Raw genomic sequence first — 27,078 nt, 5'->3', positions numbered from 1 at the left:
AAAAAAAAAAAAAAAAAAAAAAGGGATCACCTATACAACTCTTAGATGTAAAAAGCCTCAAAGTCCTGGCTCTATTATATGAACTTATCTGATTAGGTCTCCACCTGATTGCTCTGCAGTTTATTCTGTACAGTTTATACTTAATATTTTTCATTTTTTAACATATGAACAAAAGCTTACCTCTGAAGTTAAAAGTCCAAAGTTAATTCCAATTAAGGTTAACGCATTAACATTATACCATGTACTGATTTTATTTTCACAACCCTAAGGAAAAGAAGTTATTCACATTGACATGGAAATGGAAATGATCTTATATGTAAATCTTTACAAAAAACAAAAGGTAAACAGAGATTAGTAATTTACCAAAGTCTAAATAGTAAGTCAATAGCTAACTGGAGACTGGACTTTTTAGTCCAGAAAGCTTTGTATGGCAGCAGGACATCTCAGTTGCTAATTTTAAAGGTGCTAAGATGTTATCATGTAATTAAAATCAGAATTTTTTTACATTTTGGAAAGAGATTTTCTCTTCTGCAGACTACTGTAATTCATCAGGATAGAGTAATTTCCCCACTTACCCACCAGAAATTCCCCCAGTGGAGGCCTGAAACCACAGACAGTATCAAACCCTAAATATATTACGTTTTTTTCCTATAGAAACATATATATATAATAGAGTTTAATTTATAAATTAAGCACAAGAGATTAACAACAATAACTAATAATAAAATAGAACAATTATAACAATATGCCAGCATTACTATTCTTACACTTTGGGGTCATCATTAAGTAAATTAAGGGTTCTTGAACACAGGCACTGTGATACCTCAACCGTCATTCTGATAATGAAGATGACTACTAAGTGACTAAGGGTGGGTAGCATCCGCACTATGAATACACTGGACAAAGGGATGACTCATGTCCCAGGAGGGACAGGGCAGGAAGACACAAGATTTCATCATACTACCCAGAACAGTGTGCAATTTAAAACTTATGATTGCTTATTTCTGGAATTTTCCACTTAATATTTTCAATGGTTGAACTCTCAGAATGTGAAACTGCAGATAGGGGCAACTACTATATATACCACCACCTAAAATGGTTATTTCCCAAAGAGTAGATGCTTTTTTAAAAAAATGTAATGTTCCATTTATTTATGAATTAATTATGCAATTGAAACAATATATCTTAAGATTAGAATAAGCTTAATATGTAAACTTTACAAAGTATTAGCAGTTCTTGGGATAGAAACATCTAGTTATCAATGTCCCACACCTGTAAATCACAGTTGCTCCAGAGAACCCTTTACTCTTGCTTCTGCCACACTTACTTCAACCCGTTATTGCTGGGGTCCACTCCCTTCAGATTTTGCCTATCCTTTCACTCCTGGTGTTATAGCTCCCTTTCCAATCTTATGCACCAAGGCTTTGACAAAAGTGCCTCCTCTTTCTGCACGACCTCTCAAGGAAGGCGGGGGAGAAAGACTGATGATATCCCAAGTTCCAAGAATACATAAATCATATACTTCCAGGAAGTTTATTTACTTTATGTATTATACACTGGAAATAACACTACAATTTACCTAACTACGTGTCCAACTTAGGGAAGTAGATTAGGAATGTAGCCACCATCAACAACATTACTTTTATATCAAAATTTGCTCAGAATTCTAAATTGACTTGCAAAATAAACAAACAAAATACTATACATACTTGGAGAAGACTAGATTTACCTTTACCTCTAGGTAAGTTGCATTCAATGGCTCATCACAAAACCATTTTCTTAAAGTAGACTTTGTGCAAGAACATGGCACCTGTCCTGAATTTTCTTTGTTCTTATTCTTTATCCAGTCTGTGTAATTATGTTGGCCACAACACTGTAACTAGGAAAAAGCTTGTATGAATTTTACCATAAAATGTTCAAAATGCAGTTAATTATATGAGATTAATATTGAAGTGGTTTTTGTGAAGATAACTCATTAATTTTTCCCCATGAATATGTAATGAATTAAATAAATAAGTATATTTGTGTTTATTTAATTCATTACTTTGTTTCCGCTATTATTGTTGTTAACCATAGCAAAAGATTTCTGCTCACATTAGTGACTTGTGATTGGATAGAATTATTACATCTGAATTTTATCCAGGATAGAAGATATACTTGATATGCTTACATATAAATGATGCTTAGGGCCATAATATAAAACAATCACCTGAGCCATATCTTGCTCCTAACTATAGCAGTTCTCTTTGTATTTAAAGCATATGCAGTCATACATGTTTGGTATACCTAAAAGGAGATTCAGGGTAATATCTGCTTTTCTAGGATTAATGTGAGATGTTAACTTTCAATTTTGTATTGTGTGAAAATTACCATAAAGAACCAAAAGAGGATAGTAAAAATAGTCATAAAATGATCCAACTTTTAAGAAATGTCTCATTTGCAGTGCTCATTCTGGAATCCTATCAAGCAGAGTTAGGAGGATATGAAAGAATCAGTTTACATATTTGTCACTTAGGAAATAAGAGAAAGGTGAAGTAATTGCTTTCTAAACTTTTATGGAAAATGATAACATTAGTACTACCTATGTTTGCAATATATACCAACAATCTTTGCACAATTCCAGGAAATGCTGATAACTAAAATAGTGATTGAGAGTTAGGTTACTGAAAGTTAGCTTAAACAAACAAATCTACGTATATTATCTCAGTTACAGTAATGGCTAGGAACTGACAGCTGGAATTTCACTAATAGTAGTGATATGATATACAGAATTGTTTCCTCATCATTTTCTGACCATAGAAAGGTTCACTCCTCTACTGTAGGTTGTAATGCAGTCTGAAAATACAACACATGTACGGATCATATACATAAGAGAAGACGACGATAAGCAAAAGTATTTGTAATTACATTTCGATTATCTTAAAATTTATTTCCATTATCATATGTACTAAAAATAACTATTTTTTATGTGAGGCATATAATATATCAGTAAAGAGTACAGAATCTAGTGTCACATTGTGTGGGTTTGAATCTTGGCTCTGCCACTTATTAGATGTGCAATCCTCATTAAATTACTAAATTTCTCAGTTTTTCATCTATAAAATGAGGATAACAGTTCCTATGTTATAGGGTTGGGAGGATTGAATTAGCTAATATATGCAAAGCACTTACAGACAAGTCTGGGACTATGTAAATGTTTGCTATTTTTTTAATTGGGCACTTACTATATTCCAGGTGCTGATCTATTTCTGTAAACCATTTGGCCAACAATACCCTTCTCTTACCCTTCCACTGCACCTATCCGGAAAAAACCTGCACTATGAAATGATAATCTTAAAAAATTAGCTAAAAAGTATTAGTTGCATTTATGCCCTGGATCCAGGCCTTTCTATATATTCTATATATTACTTCATTTATTCCTGCCAACCAGAGGTAGGGGTTAGTATGCTCATTTTACGAATGTGGAACTATGAGTTTAAGAGGCTTACTTGTCCAGAACCACAAAGCTACTGCACGGCCATCCTGGTATTCAGACTCAAAGGGTAACCACCATGCTGCCAGCAGAGGCTACTGCTTAGACTTATCTCCCATCAGGTGCAGCAGGATAGACTACCCCAGTTGGCAAAAGACCAGCAACACTTTTCCAGGTGAAACCAAGTTAAAATGCACATCAATTAACACAGGAGTTACAAAAGGCGGATATAACTCAAGATTTGTAAGTGGGGAGAATTGCCCTTTTTGCCCAGTTTGTTTGAAAGAAATACAACAAACTCTTATTCCTCTGCCCCACCTCCTGCCCTGACCTATTCTCTCTTCTGTCCCACAGTGATCAACACTGACATCTAATTTTTTAGTTAATTTCATCTTACTGTTTTCTGTAAAGCGTTTAGAATAGTCCACTTGGTTATATCTTCAGGCTTATCTTTAGATCCATACTCAGAAATGACAGAATCAATTTCGTCATGCCATAGTTGCTGAACCTGTAGAAAATTGTATTAAAAATGAAAATTTCATAGAAATGTATCCATAAAAATTTCATAGAAATTGATGGTTCCTCAAGAGTACCATCATGAAGAGATTATTCAATATTACTTTTCTGTTTTCTGTTTATTTCTTTTTAAAATAACTTTTTAACAATTTCAGTGGGTATCAAAGCATATGGCTTTTCAATTTGTAATCTATAGGAAGACTATATTAGGCTCATTTTACAATTAAGGAAGAAGTAATGTGCTATTCTCATGCATATCTAAGGGAAATTTCTTCTCAAACTCTCAGGAAAAACACTGTAAAAGTCTTTTAAATTAGCCAAAAAAGTTTGTTGAGTGTCTTTTCAATGGACACTAGGCTTTTCCTGGCAAACTTCAACATTTCTTGATTCTGTGGAGGTCTGTACTGTACTTTTCATGATTTATAATTTATTTTACAACTTTAGAAGTTGTTTAAAACTATGGTTATGCAAATTATACTTGGTCAGACAAATGTACATTTTTCTCGGTGAAGGTATATTTAATTCCTTCTCTCTCCAAACCTGTTTTGCATCTATTAAGTGATGGCCTATGTAAATGTCCTCTTTGGATTCTCCTTTGAATTAATTTTTATATCGTACTGGTTCCCTCATTAATTAAGATGTCAAATAAAATAATTGACTTCTGAAATCTACTGCATATTTCCACAAAAATTATGATTTTTAAATTTTAAATATTATCCTTTTGTAATACTATCAGGCCTCCGAATACGACACTCCAAAATATAGCACCTTTGTATGCTGAGTATTTTAAGCTCAAGGAAATTGAGAAAACTGCAGAAGCAGGAAGGTCACTTTCTGACCTTCTCCTGCCTTTCTTCCATGAGGCAGGTCATAAAAGAATTCTCACTGGCCGGGCGTGGTGGCTCACACCTGTAATCCCAGCACTTTGGGAGGCTGAGGCAGGCGTATCATGAGGTCAAGAGATCGAGACAATCCTTGCAAACATGGTGAAACCCCGTCTCTACCAAAAATACAAAAACTAGTTGGGCGTGGTGGTGCATGCCTGTAGTCCCAGCTACTTGGGAGACTGAGGCAGGAGAATCGCTTGAACTCGGGAGGCAGAGGTTGCAGTGAGCTGAGATGCACCACTGCACTCCAGCCTGGGCGACAGAGCGAGACTCCATCTCAAAAAAAAAAAAAAAAAAAGAATTATCTGACCTATTTTCCCTGAAGGTATAGCATAAGATCCTCATTCCAGAGTGGTCCTGTCCTATACGCAGAAGCCAAGAAGCATCTGAACAGACAGGCCTTGCTAAATTTCTCCCAGTTTATTACCATTAGATTATATGCTTTTGTCCTCCAATCACACTTTCACATAACTATCCACAAAAATAGATTTCCTTGGATCTTTGAGTCTTTATTTTTTGGTTAAGTAAATTTGTTATGCTTTTCGTTTGTTAGTTTGTCTTTTGTTATAGGGATCTCGGCCAAGAACCTTGTGATGGATGAGGTATATAACTTTTTCTCTCCTACAATACTAACACAAAAATGATCAGATTTGGATGGGGATAAACAAAACTCTGCAATTTCAAAATCAAGGTAATGCAAAGGTAGAACGATTGTTGTAGTAACTTAAGCATTTACAAATTTATATAATTTTTTATAACAAATTACTAATTTGGTCCTCAATAATACCAAAAGGTAGGATGAAAAGATATTATTATCATTTTATGAATGGGAATACAGACACTCAGAGAATTTAATTATTTACTTTTGTTTACAAGGAGACTTTAAATATGATCATTTGAGTACTAGTCTAATGATTTTTACTGAATTATGCTGTCTTTGACAATAAAAACTAAGTAACTGGTGGGAATATCACAATAATTATAAAAGGCATGTAAACTAAAATCTTACTTAGTTACTTATGTATCTGTATTTTAATACATTTAAGAAGATTAGAATAATGAAAAGGAGAAATTAAAACTATTTTATACTCTGTTCATTTTTATTTAGAATAAATAAAATATATAGTGCTGTTGGCAGTGTGTGTGGGGTGAAACTTATGGCCTTGTTTTGTTTCTAAAGCATTATTTGGGAGATCCAGAGTGCATATAAATGACAACTTCATACATAAGTACTTTCATATGTAACCTATGTGACTAATGTATAAATAAAATTCCTTTATGCTTACTCAATTTGGTAAGCATCTATTAAAGGCCTAGTGTATCTTCCACACTGAGTTAGGTACTGTAAATGACATAAAAGATTTAGAGGCTCTTAAGAACTTAATCCAGTTTGAATGCAGAACACAAATTGATGTAAACAAAGTTGTTAGCTCTGGGGTCAGCTAATGAGTATTTGAGTATAGGCTCTGTCATTTGGCCATGAAATACTTTAACAAGCATTTCTAATCTCAAATCCTCAGTTTTCTCTTCTATAAAGTAGGACTTATGGTGCATCTCTAGGGGTTGCTATGAGGATTAATAATACAATGGCTATAGTGTTTACCACAGTCTCTGGCACATGGTAGTTATTAATCAGTTCTTATTTCTAATATATAGAAAGATACAGGAGTCTATGCATAACATTGAAGCAAATATGGGTGACTGATAAACTATATTTACATGTTGATAGCTCTTATGTGTCATATTTATGTTCTATCATGAAGGTTGAAAAGTCTGAGGATGATAGATTGGGATTTGGTGTTTTGCCAGCAAAACAGCTTTCCAAAACTTAACTGCTGCAGCCAGCTTACCTTTAAAACTCCCATACACACACACACACATATTTTAGATGTGGAGAAAAGTAATTTTAGCTCTAAATGCCAGGCCATTAACAGTAGGCACTGGATGATGAGCTGCCCAGTAAAGAATGAAGTTGGAGGGCAATAGTGTCATACAGGAAAGATATTTTTTTGAACTTTGGCCATTACAGAGGAATATAGATAGATATAAAGAAAATCTAGGAACCATATAAGTTAATCAAGAGATCCCTCAAGGTTAATTAAGGTGAAGGAAGAGAACTCTTGAGTAGCTACTTTACAACTGAAACTTGACACATTGTCAGTTAATGACAACTCTGTAACGTAGGTAAGTATTAATTATATTTTACAGATGAGGACATAGGCTCAGAGCTGTAAAGCAGGTTGTTGATCCTTAATCATATCCATATCTGTATGACTTCAAGTACATATTCATCTTACTATAGGACAATTAATCTCCCATGATACAAGACAGACCTTGACTGAACTGAAATACTGAAATGTCTTAAAGGATGAAAAGTAACTGTAGGTTGTAACAGGTAAGTTTTGTTGACCAAAAGTTTTTCCAGGCTTATTATATGCTGTTTTGAACTAAATTTGATAAACCTAAATCTTGCTCTAATTAATTTAATCACTCATCACTCTACTTGTGGAAAATACAGGAATTATTCAGTATGTCTTGTTTAAGTGAAATTGCTAAATTTCAAGTTAGTTGGAGTCTAAATTTGTTTCTTTGCAAAAATATAATACAGTGATTGGGTCAGTAGTGGTAGCCAGAGTTGGTAGGAGGAGAAGGTAAAAATTTGAACTTCTAAATCTCAGTACCACCTCCTCTTCCTCAATACTGTTTGATATTTAAAGCTACTTTCTAATTATATGCAAATGGAGTTAAAGGCAAGTTCCCCTATTTACCCTTTTCAATCTGACTCCCGGCCCCTCCCTATACTCTAGTACTTTCATTGAATATTATTTTCCCCTAAATAAATTTACCTTTGGCTTTTAATATAGGATCAATGGTCTCAATACTCTAAGGTATCCAATTTCCTTTAAATTCAAATAACAGGATGTATTGATAAGGATTTACTTTCCATACCTCCTCTTTCTTTGTGAAGATGAATGCTGAAAGTACAACCTGAACACCAAAGACCCATGTTATCAATACTGCATACTAAAACAAAAGAAAAATAGAGATGATGACTATGCTACTAATATATATTTTGTATGCTCAAATAATAGGAAAACACACACCATTGGAAATATGCAACCATAAAGCATATATGGGTATTGCTGAGGCTTCCTGCCTTTACAAATATGAATGAAATTAGGGAAATAGCAAGGCAAAGTAAAAAACAAATGAACATTTGGGTAAGAGCAAGACAGAAAGAAGTGATAGTAATTAATGAGCACCTTGGTCCAATAGAGTTGTCAATGATGCCATCTTAATTCAGTTATAAAACTATTATACGGTGAATTTAATTATCTTCACCTCACATTATTTTGCTGAAACTAAAGACTCACTAAATTTCTGATGTACTATTTAAACCCATGCAGAAAGTATAACAAAAACAACTGCAATAATAAACTTAATTCTACATACATTTGGGCTATTTCTTGAAAATTAAAAATACTTGTATCCAAACCAAATAAAATAATTTTTTATATTTATTAGACTTTAATTTAAAAAATAATATACGGCCACTTTAGTCTTCTTCATAGCTATTGTCAACCTAAAAAAAGGCACAGAAGAAAATTATCTCTAAATATGTTGAGTTATTTAAGAATAAGAAATAAAGATTTATAGTCCAGATTGCATGAAATGGTAAACTACCAGTTCATTCTGTGAGGAGAGGGTAGAGAGAAGTATTTAGTAGCAAAAAGTGTGAGATTTACATAAACTGCTTAGAAACAGAGTTTATTGGTTCTAAAGATTCAAAGCCAGAGTTGTTGCCAGTTCACTGGTACAGATACCATGACTGGTCAAGTGCTCCTCCAAGAACATCTTATCTGAATTACTGCAGTCCTAAGGAATATCAAGTCATAAACATTATAAAAGCAGGAGATGACTGAAGACAGTTTCCAGCTGGGAGTTTTCAGAAAGTCCTTAGAAACAGTATTTATTTCAGACACGTAGCATGAGCCTCCTCTCCTTTAGACTTTCCTGGCTGTATTTTGTCTGGGTCTGACAAAAGTGATTTCCTGCTGGTATCAGCAACTTTTACACAGCACATATTAATATATAAGATTTAGAATTCAGCTGGGTGCTGTGGCTCACGGCTGTAATCCCGGCACTTTGGGAGGCCGAGGCGGGCAGATTCCTTCAGGTCAGGAGTTCAAGACCAGCTGGCCCACATAGTAAAATCCTGTCTCTACTAAAAATACAAAAATTAGGCGGGCATGGTGGCTCGCACCTGTAATTCCAGCTACTTGGGAATCTGAGGCAGGGGAATCGCTTGAAGCTGGAAGGCGGAGGTTGCAGTGAGCCGAGATCGTGCTACTGCACTCCAACCTAGCGACAGAGCGAGATTCCATCTCAAAAAAAAGAAAAAAGGAAAAAAAAAAAAAGATTTAGAATTCATAACAATTTTAAAAGTAAGCGGTCTGAGTATTTACTAGGCAAAATATAAGTACTAATGACTTACTGTATTATTTATTTACTTTTTACTTGGCCCTCACAGAGATAAAAATTATTTAATTACACATATTTTATACATTTAATACCTTAAAATATCAGACCAAAATTTTCTACTTGGCATAAGTTATGTTTCCTAGTTTCAGAGAAAAATAATTCAGAGACAAAAACGTGCTCTTTACATCTATTTAGATGTTTAGATTTTTAACTTCTACATGCAATATCTCACTTAATCTTATACTAATAAGGCATTGGGAACAGCAGGAAAAATTGTATGAAACCTTTTTAGTTTTTTGAGATGGAGTCTGCTCTGTGGCCCAGGCTGGAGTGCAGTGACGCAATCTCTGCTCACTGCAACCTTCGCCTCCTGGGTTCAAGCGATTCTTGTGCCTCAGCCTCCCTAGTAGCTGGGATTACCCGTGCCCAGCACCACGCCAGGCTGATTTTTGTGTTTTTAGTAGAGACGGGGTTTCACCATGGTGGCTGGGCGGGTCTCCAACTTCTGACCACAGGTGATCTGCCCATCTTGGCCTTCCAAAATTGTTGGGATTACAGGTGTGAGCCATCTTAGATTAGAGTAGGAGTATGTAAAATCACCTTTAAGACATGGAATAGCTTTTCTTCTTTTGAAGGAGTTTCGCTGTTTTTGCCCAGGCTGGAGTGCAATGGCGTGATCTCGGCTCACTGCCACCTCTGCCTCCCGGGTTCAAGTGATTCTCCTGCTTCAGCCTCCCAAGTAGCTGGGATTACAGGTGCCTGCCACCATGCCCGGCTAATTTTTTGTATTTTTAGTAGAGACGGGGTTTCACCATGTTGGCCAGGATGGTCTCGATCTCTTGACTTCGTGATCTGCCCCCCTCGGGCTCCCAAAGTGCTGGGATTACAGGCGTGAACCACTGTGCCCGGCCCAAGACATGGAATAGCTTTTAGGCCTGTAATATTTGCCCATAAGTTGACTGTGTGAACTAATTTGGTTCAGAGAAAAATAGATTCATCAGAAAAATATTGGTAAATTTAGAGTGTCACAATGGCCAAATTAGCAGTACCCTTCCATGGAATGTCTAGAAGGAATGGTGGTATCTTGGTTCCAGGCCCTAATCTGTCAGATCCTATGTTCATGTGTATCCTTATGATGATATCTATCAGGCTTTCTCATTCAGATGCCATTAATATTTGGATTACATGAGGCAGAAACTTAGGAAATGTCTGTTTTTCTCCCTCTACTTTCCCCCTTCCTTTCCTATCCTCTACCCCCTACATTGTAACATTGTATAAGTAGTAGACTCTGCATTTCCTTTGCCTACATGGAAATTTGTGACAAGGAGAAAAAATCAAGATTTTCTTGCAAGCCATTTCTGTCCTGGTTTTTATACCCCAAATCTGAAGCTCAGTGAGAAAATTATGCTAAGGATCCTGGAAAGAGAGAAAGATAAGATTTGAGAAGAAAGGGTTGGCCTTGGAGGAGAATAAGAGGAGAGAGTAAAGTCTCTTCTTAGACTAAAAAGATTTTGAGGTGGAATCTGGATGTCTGTGGGTTTCCAGAGCAACAGCATAGTCCTTGGAATCCTGGCACTGCCCTGGTAATGTGGTAAAACTCCAGAGGGAAATCAGGGTCCATATCTAAAGTGCCTGTGCCAGGGTAATATTCAAATAACAGTAGAAATTACTATTAATAGGCAGCAACTGATTCCTATGCTAGGTGTACCTCCTAATTGCTGTGTCACTAGGGAGGCTCACTGTCTCAGGGAAGGAAGACTGAAGGAATGGAACTGAGGTACTGGTTATTTACCAATATTTCACAAAAGGGTTTCACTGGTATGCTTGTACTGGTAAATACTGGATGAATAACAGCCCTACCTTTGCCACCCACGCCTTTCAAAGAGCAGAGTGGGTATACCTGAAGGGACCTTGTGACCTGGGAAAGTGAGTGTGTTTGTGGTAGGTGGCGTAGACTGCTAACTAGTGTCCAGGGTGACCACTCAGACTTTCAGTGCTCCATAAAAGTTCAGTGTCTCTGCATTCTTCCTGGTAAGGGACAAAATGTCAGCAGCTGAACTTCCTATCTGCTTCGCTGCAAATTAAAATCAATTTGATTTAGAGAAAAATGTAAAGGCTATATTTCATCTGAGTATGTGAATTGGGATCCATAACTGCCACATGTATGGTCATTGGCTCATGTCCAGGTCAGTACTCTGGAATATAATTTGTCTTTTCACATTACAAGCCTTGAGAGAAATAGTGCACAAGCCAGATGCTACAGTCTGCCTCTTTCAGTAATTATAGTTCTCTTTTAAAAATAACAATTTGTGATCTCAATTGTAAGTTACCTTTCATGGCAATGATAGACACTATTATTAAAGAGGGGAGGAAAAGAGTGGGGCAAGGGTTGAAAAAGTAACTGCTGGTTACTGTGCTCACTCAGTAGCTGGGTGACAGGATCAATCGAACTCCAAACCTCAGCATCATGCAATATACCCATGTAATAAACTTTCACGTGTACCCTGAATATACAATAAAAGTTGAAATTATAACAAAATACATACATACGTAAGTTACCTTTCTTCGTGCCATGCCCACAAAGAGAAAAATGTGCTGACTATAGATCATGTTTCTTTTACCCTGGTAAGCTACATTGCTCATTGACTTAAATGCACTTCATTCTAATTCTAGCCTTCGGATTCTTAAGTTTGGTGAATTGTAGTTCACCCTAGGAGACAGAGAGTCCTACTGACTCTGTGTTGAAAAGTAAATGTCCGAATGTGCTGAGGTACAGATTCGGTTCATAGAAAACTCACTAAGAAAGTCCTTTCTGGAAAAGTGACTTTGTTGGAGGGAGGAGGGTGTGCTTCATTTGAATTGCTCTAAGGACATACTCTACTGCAGTGCCATGGTAATGTAAATCACTATTCATTTGTGTAACTTAGATACTTAAAAATCTGAGATAAAAATTCAAGCTATTGATGTGAAATACGTACCACAATTAGAAGCCATCTGATTTCGTTGTGAATTCCTATATAACCCAATAGACAAAAAAAAACAGTAGAAGACCCCATTCCAATCAAAATTTGAGAAATAGATACTATGAAGTGATTATTTTCATCTGTGAAAAGAACAAAATTACTTATTATGAAGTGGTATTTTTATATGAAGTGGTATTTTATTTTCTATTTAACAATAATTACAGCAACCAAAAGTTTTTCTGAGCAGCTGTTGCCAGACCACCAGGATTCTCTCTCTATCCCTCTGTCTCTCTTTCTCTCTTTCTCTGTCTCTCAATTTTTGACCTCATGTACCAGCTCTTACTTTTAGAAACAACCCTTCTTCCTTTTCTGACATGAAGAGAATTTCTTAAATTTCAGATATCTTTACCCTTATCCTCCTTGTCTTTTATGACAGAAGAAAATTTTTTCTAAGATTTCATCTATGTCTAACGTATATTCAAACATTCATGTGTTCATTCATTCATCAAAAATCTTTAGAACCTAATATGTGTGAGTTAGATGTATACACCCTGAATTTATTGCTAATATGAGCCCTTTCAAACTATATTTTAGTTTTCCCCATCTAGACTGTGAGCCCTCAGTGCTAGATATTATATATATTTATCCAGTCAACAGGCTGCCTGTTGAATGCTTGGTGCTGTGGCACAAACAGCAGAACAGTAAATGCTCAACAAATAATTGTTTTAAAAAAGAAGGATGGATAAATGAATTAAATATGTGGGAGGTGTTATGGGAGAACAGTGTAGGCAGTGGTGTGCTGGAGTGAGCTTGTATTGGCTCATAAAAGCCAATTGTGGTATTTTCAGGAAATCTGCAAACCAACTGAATTCACTTTGACACCTTGAAATTGGCCATTGAGGAACTGCTTCTATCATGTCAATCATGCGCTATATACATTAAAACATTGTAAACTACAGTATGTTTAAAAGTATAGTGCTAGTTAGAATTAAAACAATGAGAAGAGAAAAGAGAAACCATCTTCCTCCTAAAATCTCCCAGTGTTCTTCTTCTCAGTTTAAGGAGTCACTACAAGTTATATATTCTACCTATGCATTGAATTCTCACAATATTTATAGTGATCAGATCAGAGTAATTAGCATATCCATTCATCTCAAATATGTATCATTTTTGTGTGTTGGGAATAATCAATATTCTTCTAGCTATTTGTGACTGTGTAATACATTATTGTTAACTACAGTCATCCTACAGTAGTATAGAACACTAGAACTTTTTTCTTCTATCTAGCGGTAATTTTGTATCCTTTAACAAATCTCTGCAACTGATGAAGACTTTCAGAGGGAATGCTAGACAACACTTGATAAATTCCAGAGAAATACTGCCACCTGCTGAATAAATTGTGTATACAACTGTTTAAAATGGAATGTCTGTTTCACTGAGAGATAAACAAAAATAGATACATACCAAAAGCTGTTAAAAAATTATTTCTATCTAATAAAAGCCATGCACCAAATCCCATGAATAAAAGTCCAAGAACCTAAAAAAAGAAAGTCAATGCTTATTTTTTTGTAATTGCCTATACAATAGATTACATTTTCTTTACTATGTAATTATGAAGAGCCTTACCATGAAAGCTCCATTAATGAGATTAAGAAAGTACTTAAGAATTATTGTTTTGTTATTTCTTAACATTCCTTTTCTTCCAAGATATTGATGATTCTGAAAAGACAACCATAACTTTTTTATAAACATTCTACAAAATAACTTTAAATATTTCGCCCTACTTATGTTCTATATTTGCACATTTTTCTTCTCAAATCAGTTATCAGTATAACATACTCCCATCTCTAAATGAAAGGACATATTGAAGATATCTTGAAACTGTACATTGTCTGCATTTTTTTTTTACTAGAGAGTATCTGTACTTAAAATAATAAATATATATCTGCAATGCTTTTTCTAGGCAATCAAGACTAAGAAGACAGTTGTATAACAAGTCAAGCAGCCTTACTGAACTTCTTGCAGTTTCAGAAAGCATAAGATATTTTGTTTTCAGTTTTATTTTATTTTTAAATGTTTATTTTAATCCTAACCATTAGATGGCCAGGAAATTTTCCAGTCTTAATATACCTTGTTCCCCTGGCTGGCAAGTTTTCCTCACTTCTGCATGCCCCTTCTCAGAATAATATTAGCTTCTCACTGAGGTGTTGGTTTGGGGATCTTTATCTTTTTTTTTTTTTTTTTTTGAGACAGAGTCTCGCTCTGTCGCCCAGGCTGGAGTGCAGTGGCCGGATCTCAGCTCACTGCAAGCTCCGCCTCCCGGGTTCACGCCATTCTCCTGCCTCAGTCTCCCGAGTAGCTGGGACTACAGACGCCCGCCACCTCGCCCGGCTAGTTTTTTGTATTTTTTTTTTTTTAGTAGAGACGGGGTTTCACCGTGTTAGCCAGGATGGTCTTGATCTCCTGACCTCGTGATCCGCCCGTCTCGGCCTCCCAAAGTGCTGGGATTATAGGCTTGAGCCACCGCGCCCGGCCAGGGGATCTTTATCTTAAGCCAATTTGTTGCCTTTCAAATTTCTCATTGACCTGTCTTCTTCCCCACAGAGAGTCAGGGATATTTAAGTGGCGAGAGTATGTCTTATATACCAATATAACCTCCAGATTTAGCACACAGTAGGTACTTGATATATATTTGTTGAACGCATGAATGGATACATGAATTAAATTACTTAATCTATAATTTAATTTGGTATGCAGTATATATATTAAAAAAACTTATATATAAAGTAGCTTTCATTAAAACTTATTTTCCAGATAGCCAATTTTCCTAAAACTTTCATGGAAAAATCAATACTTACTCCACTGGTTTTTGGTGCTGTTTAGTAGAGATGAAAGTTTCAAATCTAATCTTGACTATGTTCCCAGATTTTCTCTTTTCTCTTCTCATTGTTTTAATTCTAACTAGCATTATACTTTTAAACATACTGTAGTTTACAATGTTTTAATATATATAGTGCATGATTGACATAATAGAAGCAGATTTAATAAGATTATTTTAAAGCTATTTGTCTGTCCCTAATTAGGCAGAAACCAATTTGTTGAACTGAAGGATGCTTTGAAAAGTGGAAAAATAAGAGATGTCTACATTAGTCTATGTAGTACCTCCCTACTTTATCATAAACCATCTTCCTCCTAAAATCTCCCGGTGTTCTTCTTCTCTGTTTAAGGAGACACTACAGGTTATATCTTCTACCTATGCTTTGAATTGTCTTGCTGTCATTTGGTTTTTCTACTTCGCATCCTATTGTCTTATTCCTTCATTCCTCTAATGCCTGGCATGTTTTGATGGTACACTCAGTTGGAAAGACTGCCTGATTTTTATTTCAGTTTATTTCAAAGATGCTATAAATCTACATTTTTGGTTCCAATTCTATTGACTGTCACATGTGGAAAGCTCCCTCACAGCCTGAACGAGAAGATAGGCACAAGGTCTTGGCCCCTGTCTGTGAACAAGAAATAGAATGGAGACTAATGAACCAGAAAGCTCTGTAGTAACTCTGATGTGAAATGTTGAAGGCATGGACTTGAGTGTTGATGTGGTAATAGTTAGCATGTTAGGCAGGGTCAAGCTGCAACACTTTATCAAAGGACCCAAATACAGAAATAAACTTATTTATCTCTTAGTTCAAAGTAGGTGATTGGTTCGCTTCTGGAAATCATTTTAGAAACTTGGAGCTAACTCTGGCCTATTCAACATGTGGCTTCCAAATTGGCCCCAGGTGCCATCTTTTATAGCTCACAGAAAGGAAAGGGGATAAGTAAACTCAGGCAGGCAACTTTTAAGCAAATGAGGTTGAAGTTGTACACTTCTCTTCTGTTTATATTCCACCAGCACAGACTTGGTCCCACAGCAATACTCAACTTCAGTTGAAGGCAACCATGTACCCAGGATAAAGAAAAGAAAATAGATAAGGTGGTGAGGGCCAAACAAAATGCCCACCTGTCAGAAAAGGCCAATTACAAAAGATAATTAGGAAAAAAAGAGAGCTTGGATTAAACTTTAATATGCTTTACTGTGGAAAAGAATCAAAGACAATCAGGAAGATTCCTGTTCATTAGGATGGGAAAATAAAAGAATAATGGTAATCACTAGAAATTTAAAATTTAAAAATTGGGGAAAATAGTTTAGAAGAAAAATTCATAAAATTCAATATTTCATGATAGAATTTGAAGTGGTAAAGGATATCTGTCAGTTATGTCTCATAAGCACTGTGAATGGAGTACAGATAAATGGGTAGCATAGCTGTACAGACTTGAAAGTCATTTATAGAGAACCAATTTCATGGGTGTGAATGAAGAGAAGATACATTGTCTATAGATGGAAATGGGCAGAGGTTTGATGGTAGAGAGTGAAATGATACAATTAAGAATTTGGAATTTTTAAAGCCGACTTTTATAGAAGTCAAAAGGGGTGAGAACTTAGTAAGCTCAAAGGTAGGCAACGTGGTAAGGAAGATGTTTATGGTAATTTCAAAACTGTGGTTCAAGGTTTACCAAGTTAAAACACAACAAACTGTGCATCCAAGCAACGATTCAAAGAAGCCTATGACTATGTTTACAAAGAATGGTAAAATGAGATGGTCGTGTGTTGGCTTTTTCAGCCATAAGCTCCACATACTGGAAACAGCGTCAGTGAGAATAATGATGTGCCAACACAAAGATACACAATAAGTTAAGTGTAGTTCTTATTTAAATATTTGTAGTGTGAAAGGTCTATATTTTCTTTTGCTATAAACAAAGAATTTGTTTCTAACCTAATTAAATAAGGTCCAGGTGTGGCATTTATTTTGTTCAGTTCCTGACTAGTTAATTGATGTTGAAAGTTCAACAGCAGAGATGCTATAGGAATGGACAACTTACAATAATTAATCTATTTATAAGTGTTATTTTTTACTAGTTTAATAAACTCTAATTACTTCTTGTTATTGTTTTTATGTTCTAAGTTCCAACAGATGGGAACACACAAATGAACAAGAGAAGGTCAAAGAGTCAAATATTAAAACCTGTGGCTGACTCTGAATTATGTGTTGAGGTGGAAACAGGAAATAAGGAAATAGGAAAGTTTCATAGAGAAGATGATTTTGAGATGACTCTTGAAAGAGGATTAAGGTCTTAGACAAAAAAGGGAGAGAAACAGGAAATATTCAAGACGGGGGGACACTATGTTCACAAACTTTACAATGAGGTGTAAGGAGGCATGGATCAGAGTGGCAAGAGATGAGAGACAAAGCTAAATAAGTAGACTCAGTAGAGATTGTGACAAATCTTGTATGCTTTACTAAAGATTTTTTTTTTTTTTTTTTTTCCTGAAGGTAATAGGGAGCCATAATTCTGGCCTCAATGTGGAAGCCAAATTAGAAAAGACACTTAAGATAGGGGGATCATTTATAAAGTTAATGCACTAATTCACAAGAGAAAAATGTGGTCTAAACTGCAAAATGGCTGTGGAAATGGAAACAGTATCACAGTATGAGAGATGTAGTAGGAAGTAGAATCGCCAGCACTGGGATAACCAAAGAATCAAAGATGGAATTTAAGTCTGTAGAAACTATGTAATCAAACTCTGAACAGTATCTCATATTCTACAATGTTTCATTTAAATTGATTCCCTTTATCATCGATATTTTGCAAATGCTATTATCCCCAATATCACTAACGAGGAGAGAAAGAATCAGGAATGCAAAATTACTTGCTAAAGATCGCTCAGTTAATAAATGGCAGAGATGAGATTTAAATCCATAGATATAAACCACCCTCTCAGTAACTTTCCCAAGCCCCAGTGTCATCATCTGTAAATGCAGATTACAATTGTACACGCCTCAAAGGAACGTTGTGAAAATCAGATGAGATTGCCGGGCGCGGTGGCTGGCGCCTGTAATCCCAGCACTTTGGAAGGCCGAGGCGGGAGGGTAACGAGGTAATCGAGACCTTTCTGGCCAACAGGGTGAAACCCAGTCTCTACTAAAAGTACATGGGCATGGTGGCGGGTGCCTGTAGTCCCAGCTACTCGGGGGGCTGAGGCAGGAGAATGGTTTGAACCCAGGGGCCGGAGCTTGCAGTGAGCCGAGATCACGCCACTGCACTCCAGCCTGGCCACAGAGCGAGACTCCGTAAAAAAAAAAAAAAAAAAAAAGAAAAAAAAAAAAGAAAAAGAAAGAAAGAAAGAGAGAGAGAGAGAGAGAAAGAAAATTAGATGAGATTATGTTTGTAAAGCACTTAGTCCAGTGCCTGGCTAGATGTTAGTTATCTCATTATATCATATGGTTAGAATCTCATTATATCATATCTCAGTATAGAAATACTAAGATTATACAAGAGTCATGCATGTGAGGATGGGCAATGGGATGGAAACTGTGGAAAAGTGATAAATTCTCACTTTTCTGTGAAGTGGTGGTCACTGACACCAGCTGGGAGGGAGCACAAAGAGAGTTAGAATCTGAAGGCTTGAGACACACTTTAAGTGGAACAAGATAATGAGAGGTCTAAGAATACAATATGTGGTACTATGAGCTACATAGTAAAGTAGTTTTACTCAATACTCACCATGCCTCAAGAAAATAAAACAAAGAAATACAGGCTATGCAGCTATTTTGAACACAACAATGATATTCTGGGATAAAAATTATATCACTGCCATATGAAGAATAAAGCAGTTGTTGAAAAATGCTATTAAACTAAAATGATTTCATTACTCAATATTTTCAAAGGAATTATTAGTCTTGTGAGATAACAAAGAACAAACACTTATCTCTTATTCTTTCATTCTCTCAACAAATATTTATTATGTACTCTCTAAAGGAAATATGCATTGTTGAGCCAATATGCTATAAATCAACCACACCTACAATTTTTTTAAAAAATTTAAATGAAATGAAGTTAACAGGTTCAAAAGAAACAAATGTCTACTCAGGTTAAAGGGTCATAGGCAAACTAACATACTCAATCTGAAGTTACCATTTCTAGGAATAATGCAGTTTAAATGGACTTCTGCTAAATACTACATGGTTGATAAACAATAGTGCCAAGTTAAATTTACTTATGATCTACAAATGTTTTAGATAATTGCTGCCTTTTGTTTTTGATTAGTAATATTCTAGTGAAATTATGACTAGTTGATAAAGTTGTCTTTTCTTCCAAAGTAAAAAATTGCATGGCAATATAAGAGATCTATCACTATGAATTAATTTATCTTCAGAAAAACTTAGTGTTTTTCTTTTTTGCTGTCAATATTTGACAAAGTAAGTTTTGAGAAGGAAAGGAACTAAGGCACTATTTCCAAAATTATTTGATTATGAAAACTAGTTATTCAAAATTAATTTTGAAATTGATTATTAAAGGATTTCTATTTTTTAGAAGTATGGATACTTTTGTAATCAAAAATAAAACTAATCTTAAGATTCTTACATGTGAACTTCAACACAATATGAAAGTCTATCTTAAATGAAGAGTCTGAGGTTCCAACACAGTAGCTCATACCTATAATCCCAGTGCTTTGGAAGGCCAAAGTGGGAGGATCACTTGAATCCAGGAGTTGGAGGCTACAGTGAGCTATAATTGTACCACTGCACTCCAGTCTGGGCAATAGAGGGAGACCCTGTCTCTAAAAAAAAGACAACAAAACATAGATAATTTCAATAGTCTATGAATTGGCAATAAAACCAAACTTAAAAAAAAAGAACAAATTCCATTTGAGCACGGACTTTGATAATGAAAATGCTCTGGATTTAATTAGACCTGAAACCAAGTGTAGTTTAAATTATCTTTCCTGAAAAGGACACTAACATGTGTGCTTTTAATATGAAAGTCTATTAACTTCTCACTTTATATTATTAGTTCTAATGTTGATGCAATTCAAGTTTATTGTTACCAGGAAATGTAGTCTATTTTTTTTTTCCCCAGAGGCTCAATGAAATATTTGCTTTTAGCTTATTTTATAGCAGATACCTTTTACAATTATGGCTACTTCCTTTTAGAATTTAATGACTTGTTTGCAAACTTTAAAAGAAAATTAAAGTCAAGAATATGTTATTAATTAAAATATTATTTTGTACCCTATATATTTGCTCCACATTAAATAGCATGACATAAACTTAGAAATTAAGGTTTTATATTGAAATACTGTCTGCCAATAGTTTTACAGTAAAATAACTCCAGAAAATAATTTTTCAAATTTTTCACCCACATCCCTTCAGTTAAGAGGTTTTTGATGGGCATTGATTGATTTTTTTTTCTTTTTTCTTTTCTTTTTTTTCTTTTTAAAAAAACTGTTGTCATGTAAGGCAAACAACTTATTGACTTCTCTTCCATACTCCTAGGTCCCACAAATCACTGTTCAGGATTAAGGTTTTGTGGAATGAACACCTTATACATGGGCAAATCACCAGATTGAAATATAAATATATGTAGCTCAGAAACAATTTAAACAATTTAAAAGTGAGGTTACATCTACTTGGGTAATTATAACAAAATTTCATTTTATTAAATATTTTCCGAAAGTATTTAAATATTAAAATCTACCTGTAAAAAAATGTAAGCTCTTCATCCAGTCCCTGAAATGCTGCGTTCGTTTCAATTTAGAATCCAGATATTTTTGTCCTTCTGGAGCACCTGTAGGGAAAAACCGGACTCTCTTCCTTGGGATTGGCTGTTGCCATGGATACGCTTTGTGTAGAGTCTATGGGCGCTGTCTTACAACCAAGCCGAGGAATCTCGCTGCTGAGGGGTGAGCCGGGACCTCAAGGCAGGGATTCCTGTTGGGGGAGGTGAAACAGCTGTGGGAACTCAGGTCGAGCCGGGACACTCTCTGCCTGGCCAGACTTCCAGGAAAGGGAGAGACTGCGGGTCGGGAGATGGCTGTGCGGCTCTAAGAAGCTCGAGGCTCCCTTGGGGAGCTCATTCAAAACTTAAAGAGATGCTTTGGCTAGATAGGGACATTCGATGGTTAGTCACTCACTGCTCCCCACAAACCATTCTTTCCTTCCTTCCTTCCCTTCTTGTCTTCCTCCTTTCCACCCATTCTTTTTCTGTCCTTCTTTCTTTCTTTCTTTCTTTCTTTCTTTCTTTCTTTTTTTTGGTAATATATAATTTATATGAACCTTATAAAGTAGATTTCTCTCCTTTTTCTTTACAGGGGTTGAAGGTTGGAGTTCCTTAAGCTTTTCTACTTTTGACAGCTTTAGTGAACTCCAAACGATTCGTTATCAAGTTAGAGCACTTTAATGCAGCCTATTTACAGTGAGACCCATCTGTGACTGCACGTCATATAGAGTAACCACTAACTACAGGTGGCTACTGAGGACTTGAAATGCAGCTAATCCTGAGATATGCTGCAGGTGTAAAACACACAACAGATTTCTAAGAATTACTGTCCAAAGAAAGAATATAAACTCTTTGCCATGATATTAATAATTAATTTTGTGATTACACGTTGAAATATTTTGGATATGTTGGGTTAAATAAAATATATTGTAAAAATTAACTGTACTTGATTCTCTTTTGTTTTTAAAAAGTTGCTAATAGAAAATTTAAACTTGCGTAAGTGCTCAAATACGTAATTGGACAGGGGTGATCTAATGAGCTAGTAGACGAATAGAGAGGGTCATGGTAAAGGAAATGACTCTTACCTCCACCATACTCTCCTGCCTCTCTTTCTACGTAAAGTTTATTATACCTGTGCATTTTGCTTTGTAGGCATAGAAAAAAAAAATCTAACTTTCCTTCTAATAAAGCCTTTTAAATGCACTTTGAGTTCCATTGCAGGATAATATTTTGCCCTGGTTCTGTTTGGAGTTTCATTTCATTTTGTTTTCCTTTTCTTTTCTTTCTTTCTTATTTTATTTTGTTTTTTATTTTTGAGTGAGTGAGGGAGAAGGTTGTCGGTAGAGTTGATTTTGAGATGATTGAATAGAGTGAAAGGAGGAATTAACGAAAGGGAAAGAGGATGGAAAGAAGGAATGAAGAAAAGAACAAGAAGATAGGTGGGAAGGTCAGGCTCTTGAGGAAAGAAAAAAAAATAAGTTTAAAGTAGTGTCACGAAAAATAAAACGATAGCTGACTAGTATGTTTTCAAACCTTTTTTGGGATTAAGACCAACAGTGAAAAATAAAAAAAACCCAGAACATTAATAAAAACACATATTACATTGCAACTCATGCATACATACATACATTTATATGTATTAATCACTGAAACAAAAATTTTATAAACAATTCTGATCTTTATTATATATAGTGCAATTATATAAACATATAAATCAAGAGTATTACGGTACAGTTACAGTTGATCATTTTGTAGTCAAATTTTGAAAAGAATGATTGAAGAGATAAAACAATGTTTGGTGTAACCATAAGAAGGTGTGATACAATTTTGTTAAATTAAAACATGTTTAAATAAATATGTTGGATTGGTATGACAAATTAGAGAACACATAAGTTTTAGCGACATATTAGCCTCTTCATTTTTTAAAGCAGTTCTGTGCTTTATTATGAAGAATAATGGACGATGATGATGCAAAGCTCAAAGCAGAAATAGAAGCTGAATTGGATAAACTCAGCATTTCCTCCTTGGAAAAAGAGGACATTGAGAGTGATTCAAAATCAGAAACCCAGAGTGATGATAGTGATACAGTAAGTGTTGCACTTTTGAGCCCTTTAACAGGAGTAGGCTTTTCAGGAGAAATATTACTTTCTTAGGATATTTTTATATACTTCTCATTTTTAGCAGCATTGTTATAAACAATTTATATAAATATAAATTATATTTAATATATATAGTCACCTATCTTCATAAAATTGGGATTATTATTATATATATTTGTATCCTGATTTTTGTTTTTACTTGTGAACATTTTAGCATGATTAAATTACACGGGAAGAGAAATGTATGTGAAATCTTTTGACATATCAAAATGGTTACTTTTGGGAATAAAACAAATTATCCTTTTATTTGTGTATTTTTACCAATGTTTATATGCTTACAGAGTTCATTCATGGATTTATTCATTTATACCAATATCCTTAATCCAACTGGAATTTATTTTCAGGAATGTTACGAAATGTAGAACTAATCTGAAAATCTCCTGCACATATTGAGCTAATTTTTCCAGTGTCTCTTGTTTAATAATCCACCTTTTCTCAATTGATTTGTCATTTGTCTTATTGATAGTTATTGTACATATGATCTATCCAAGGCTGTCTATTCTTTTCCATTACTTTGTTCATTATTTTCTTACTGTTGTATATTTTTAAATATTGAATGGATCAAATTCTTCACATTGTTTTATTATTTTCAGATCTTAACTAAGCTTTTTTTAAAAAAGAAAATTTTTTAAAGATTTCAGAACTTTGTATTTTATTAGGATTGCACTAAACCTACACATTACATTTAGAGAAATTAATATTGTTACATTATTATGTCTTTTATCCAGAGCTAATTTAAATGAGACAAAAAATCTGAAATTTTTATTTGAATATGAAATCTAACAGAATAATGGACTGTATTATGTTATACCTTTTTATATAAAGGAAGAAGAAAATTTTAAAGCCCTTCTATTTCAATTAAGATACCTCACTATTATTTATATCACTTAGAATCAATGTAAGTATTATTACCAGGGGAAAAAATTATTAACTAAGGATTTAGAGATTATGAACTATATTTCCCAGGACATAACAACAATCTCTATAATCCAGGTCGTTTCATTTAAAATGCTTCTTAGTTAAACAAGAAATAGAAATCTCAATGCAGGACAGATGTCAGAAAAATAGAATTGATATTTTTGTCACTATTTTTAATACACTACTTTATCAGGACTCATTTTATGACATATAATTTTACATGCTTTTCTGTAGTACTAAGAGAAAGGTAATATTTTCTCATTATCTTCTGATGTTCATTCTCAAAACTAAACACTGAATTTCATTAATTAGGATGGAGAAAATAAACCTGGCTATAAATCCTAAATTCAACACATGAAAACACAGTATGGCAGACAATATTTATTTTTAGTTAAATGAAAGCAGGTGCATATCATGTTCTTCTATATAGAAATATTTATATTGTTTCATTCATGCTATACTTGAAGTCCCTCAAGGAAGTGTTGTCATCATGTAGATATATGTAACTTCAAGATTATTATTAAAATTGTTCATAGATGCTTCAAGTATTTTGTTGTTATGAATATTATTTATTTGCATTATATTTTCTAACTAGTTACGGTGTTATTGGAGGAAGGAATTTAATTTTCACATTTTACATATCAATATATTTAGCTATTTAGAAAATTTACAAATCGATTTATATAGGCTGTATTGATAGATATTTTATAACAGTTCACAAATGTGACTAAGTTTGTATATGATAATCAGAAAGCCAGTTTTGAATGGAATAAATAATTATATCAGGTATTAGTTTGACATTAAATATTTTGAAAAAATAATCTTGCAGCTTTGATTAATATTTGATACAATTTACTTGAAGTTGGAGTTAATCTAAAAATATATACAACTATTGAGGGCATTCAAAAATAAACAGCCTCTAATAAAGTTAACAAAAGTGATGTGTAGGTAACTCTTTTCATTTGTTTTCTTAGAGTTTTCTAGAAATGCACAACCACTTGAAAATTAAAAGCAAACTTTAGCCAAATATATTTGTCTGAACTATGCTGCTTGTATGGAACCCTTTTACTTCATTTACATGTTTTGTTCACATTTTTGATGTGGAATGAAGCGTCCAAAATTTGACACATAATTTTGATAATAAACACTTTCACAGTTTCTTGTATTATTAAAATTTTTAGGATTCGGTTGAATTACCAGAATCAGTTCTTCATTGTATTAACATCATAAAGAACAGGAGTAAAGCTGTTGAAGAGCTCATTCTTCAGGACCTGGAAGATACTGGTATTTTAAGTAAGTACTGTTTTCATCTGTCTGGCAGATAAGCTTTCTGTACATATGAACAAATTATAATTTAGTAAACTCAATTGCTTATAGTTCTTATCTCTTACTGTGCACATGTGTATACATTTAGTGTATTTCTAATATATCTACTGTATATTGGACTGTTGGGTTTAGTTCATTCATTTTTTTTTTTTTTTTTTTTACTATCTTTCTTAGGTCTTCAGTAAATACCATCAGCATTTTGTTTCCACAGTTCTAATTAATACCAGACATCCTTTTATTTTATATTAAAGAAAATAAAACTAATCAATAGACTGTTTTAGCAGTATCAGTATATACATCATTTTTTGGGAAAAATACAATCATTTGATTGAAAAGCCCAACAGTATGTTTCTTGAACTGTGCCAATTTGCTTCTTGGAATTGTTGTAAGACTAATGGAAAAATCGAAAATTTAATTAGAATTAATCTTGGCTTGGTTTATAATGAGAAATGGCAGCATTCTAAATGTTCAACAAGACCTTTTTTGTTGAATAATATACCTATTTTAAAAAATGACTTAGATATTTAATGGAAAAAATATTCATGATATGTTAAAAGCTATTTTAAAATTAAATGGCATTTATGTAGGTATTAGTATAAATTAGAATGTAGATATTCATATTCATTCAACAAATATTGCTTTGTGATAGAATGTGTTCTAGTCACTGAGAATACCGCAGTGAACAAAACAGGCAAAGATTCTGCTCCTCTGTTTTAATGTTGCAGTGTAGGCAGACAGATAATAAGCAAATATGCAATATTTCAATAGTGGTAACTGCTATGAAGGAAAAAAATGTAAGAAGATAGAGACTGGGGTTTGCTGTTTTAAATCGTCAGGGAAGGTCTCTATGACAAGGTCTCTATTTGAGCAATGACTTAATGAATGTAAAGCTGCGTCACATGATTATCTAAGAAGCCTGTATTCTGGAAAGAGGGAAGTATAAAGTCCCACTGAGTGGACTTAATGTTTGCAAAACAGCAAGTAAACGTTTCTAATTTTATCTGAGAAAACAAGGAATTAGATGATATAGGGCTCTTCTAAACCATTTTGTGGACTTTGGATTCTATTCTCAACATATACAAATTTTTGAGTAAGCAATGACAGTATCTGAATTTTATTTGGAAACAATCGTTCTGTTGACTGTGTAGAGAATATGCCTTGAGGTAGTCAAGCTACTACAAGACTATTGCAATAATATGTTAAGAGATGAGAGTGGTTTCAGTAGACATGAAAAAATATGGTCATATTCTGGAAATTGTTTTAAGGTGGAAAGAAAAGTATATATTGGTGGACTGGTACAAAATGAAGAGAGGAAGGTGGCTCCAAGATTTTTGTCCCGAACACCAGCATGAATTGCTATGTAAAGATTTACTGTATATTTTGACAGTGATTATCTATGGTTGAATTATGAGGAATGTTAATGACGTGTTTTGTTTATTTTTACTAGGTTTAAACAATGAAAATATAAATACATTGACAGTTATACAGACTATTTATAGTCTAATTATGAAAAAGATAAAAGAAAACACAATTGTAGAAATTAGTTACATGAATTGTGATACAACTACAGTTACAGCAGTGGTTTAGAAAATTATGAGATCTTGTATATGACTCTAGTGTAATCTAATCTAATCTGATCTCTAACAAGATCAAACAGATCAGAGCCTTATAAAAGATATTTGACAATCTCAATGAATAAAATAATTTTCCCAGAAAATTTAAATTAATTTAATTATTTTAAATGGTTAATTATTTAA

The 27,078-nt window shown here is 34.1% G+C and overlaps 2 protein-coding genes across 2 annotated transcripts in view; one reads left to right on the top strand and one right to left on the bottom strand.

The window, feature by feature from the left end:
* The window catches only part of TSPAN19 (tetraspanin 19), a 22,986-nt gene extending 2,015 nt beyond the window's left edge, over positions 1 to 20,971 (bottom strand). Inside the window, exons 1-8 of the mRNA XM_011988659.1 lie at positions 20,898 to 20,971; positions 13,947 to 14,039; positions 13,785 to 13,857; positions 12,336 to 12,460; positions 7,825 to 7,899; positions 3,870 to 3,980; positions 1,736 to 1,879; positions 181 to 264 (exon numbers count right to left, since the gene is read on the bottom strand). Of these exons, the coding sequence (XP_011844049.1) occupies positions 181 to 264; positions 1,736 to 1,879; positions 3,870 to 3,980; positions 7,825 to 7,899; positions 12,336 to 12,460; positions 13,785 to 13,857; positions 13,947 to 14,012 (678 nt within the window). The 5' untranslated portion in view covers positions 14,013 to 14,039; positions 20,898 to 20,971. The remainder of the gene's footprint in view (positions 1 to 180; positions 265 to 1,735; positions 1,880 to 3,869; positions 3,981 to 7,824; positions 7,900 to 12,335; positions 12,461 to 13,784; positions 13,858 to 13,946; positions 14,040 to 20,897) is intronic.
* A 37-nt stretch (positions 20,972 to 21,008) lies between these two features.
* Positions 21,009 to 27,078, top strand: part of LRRIQ1 (leucine-rich repeats and IQ motif containing 1) — a 210,788-nt gene continuing 204,718 nt past the window's right edge. Inside the window, 4 exon segments of the mRNA XM_011988666.1 lie at positions 21,009 to 21,102; positions 22,847 to 23,005; positions 25,177 to 25,288; positions 26,769 to 26,902. Of these exon segments, the coding sequence (XP_011844056.1) occupies positions 22,874 to 23,005; positions 25,177 to 25,288; positions 26,769 to 26,902 (378 nt within the window). The 5' untranslated portion in view covers positions 21,009 to 21,102; positions 22,847 to 22,873.

This window comes from Mandrillus leucophaeus, unplaced genomic scaffold (assembly GCF_000951045.1).
Source record: "Mandrillus leucophaeus isolate KB7577 unplaced genomic scaffold, Mleu.le_1.0 Scaffold334, whole genome shotgun sequence".
NCBI classification, from domain to species: Eukaryota; Metazoa; Chordata; class Mammalia; order Primates; family Cercopithecidae; genus Mandrillus; species Mandrillus leucophaeus.
This window is presented reverse-complemented; position numbering and strand designations above follow the sequence as displayed.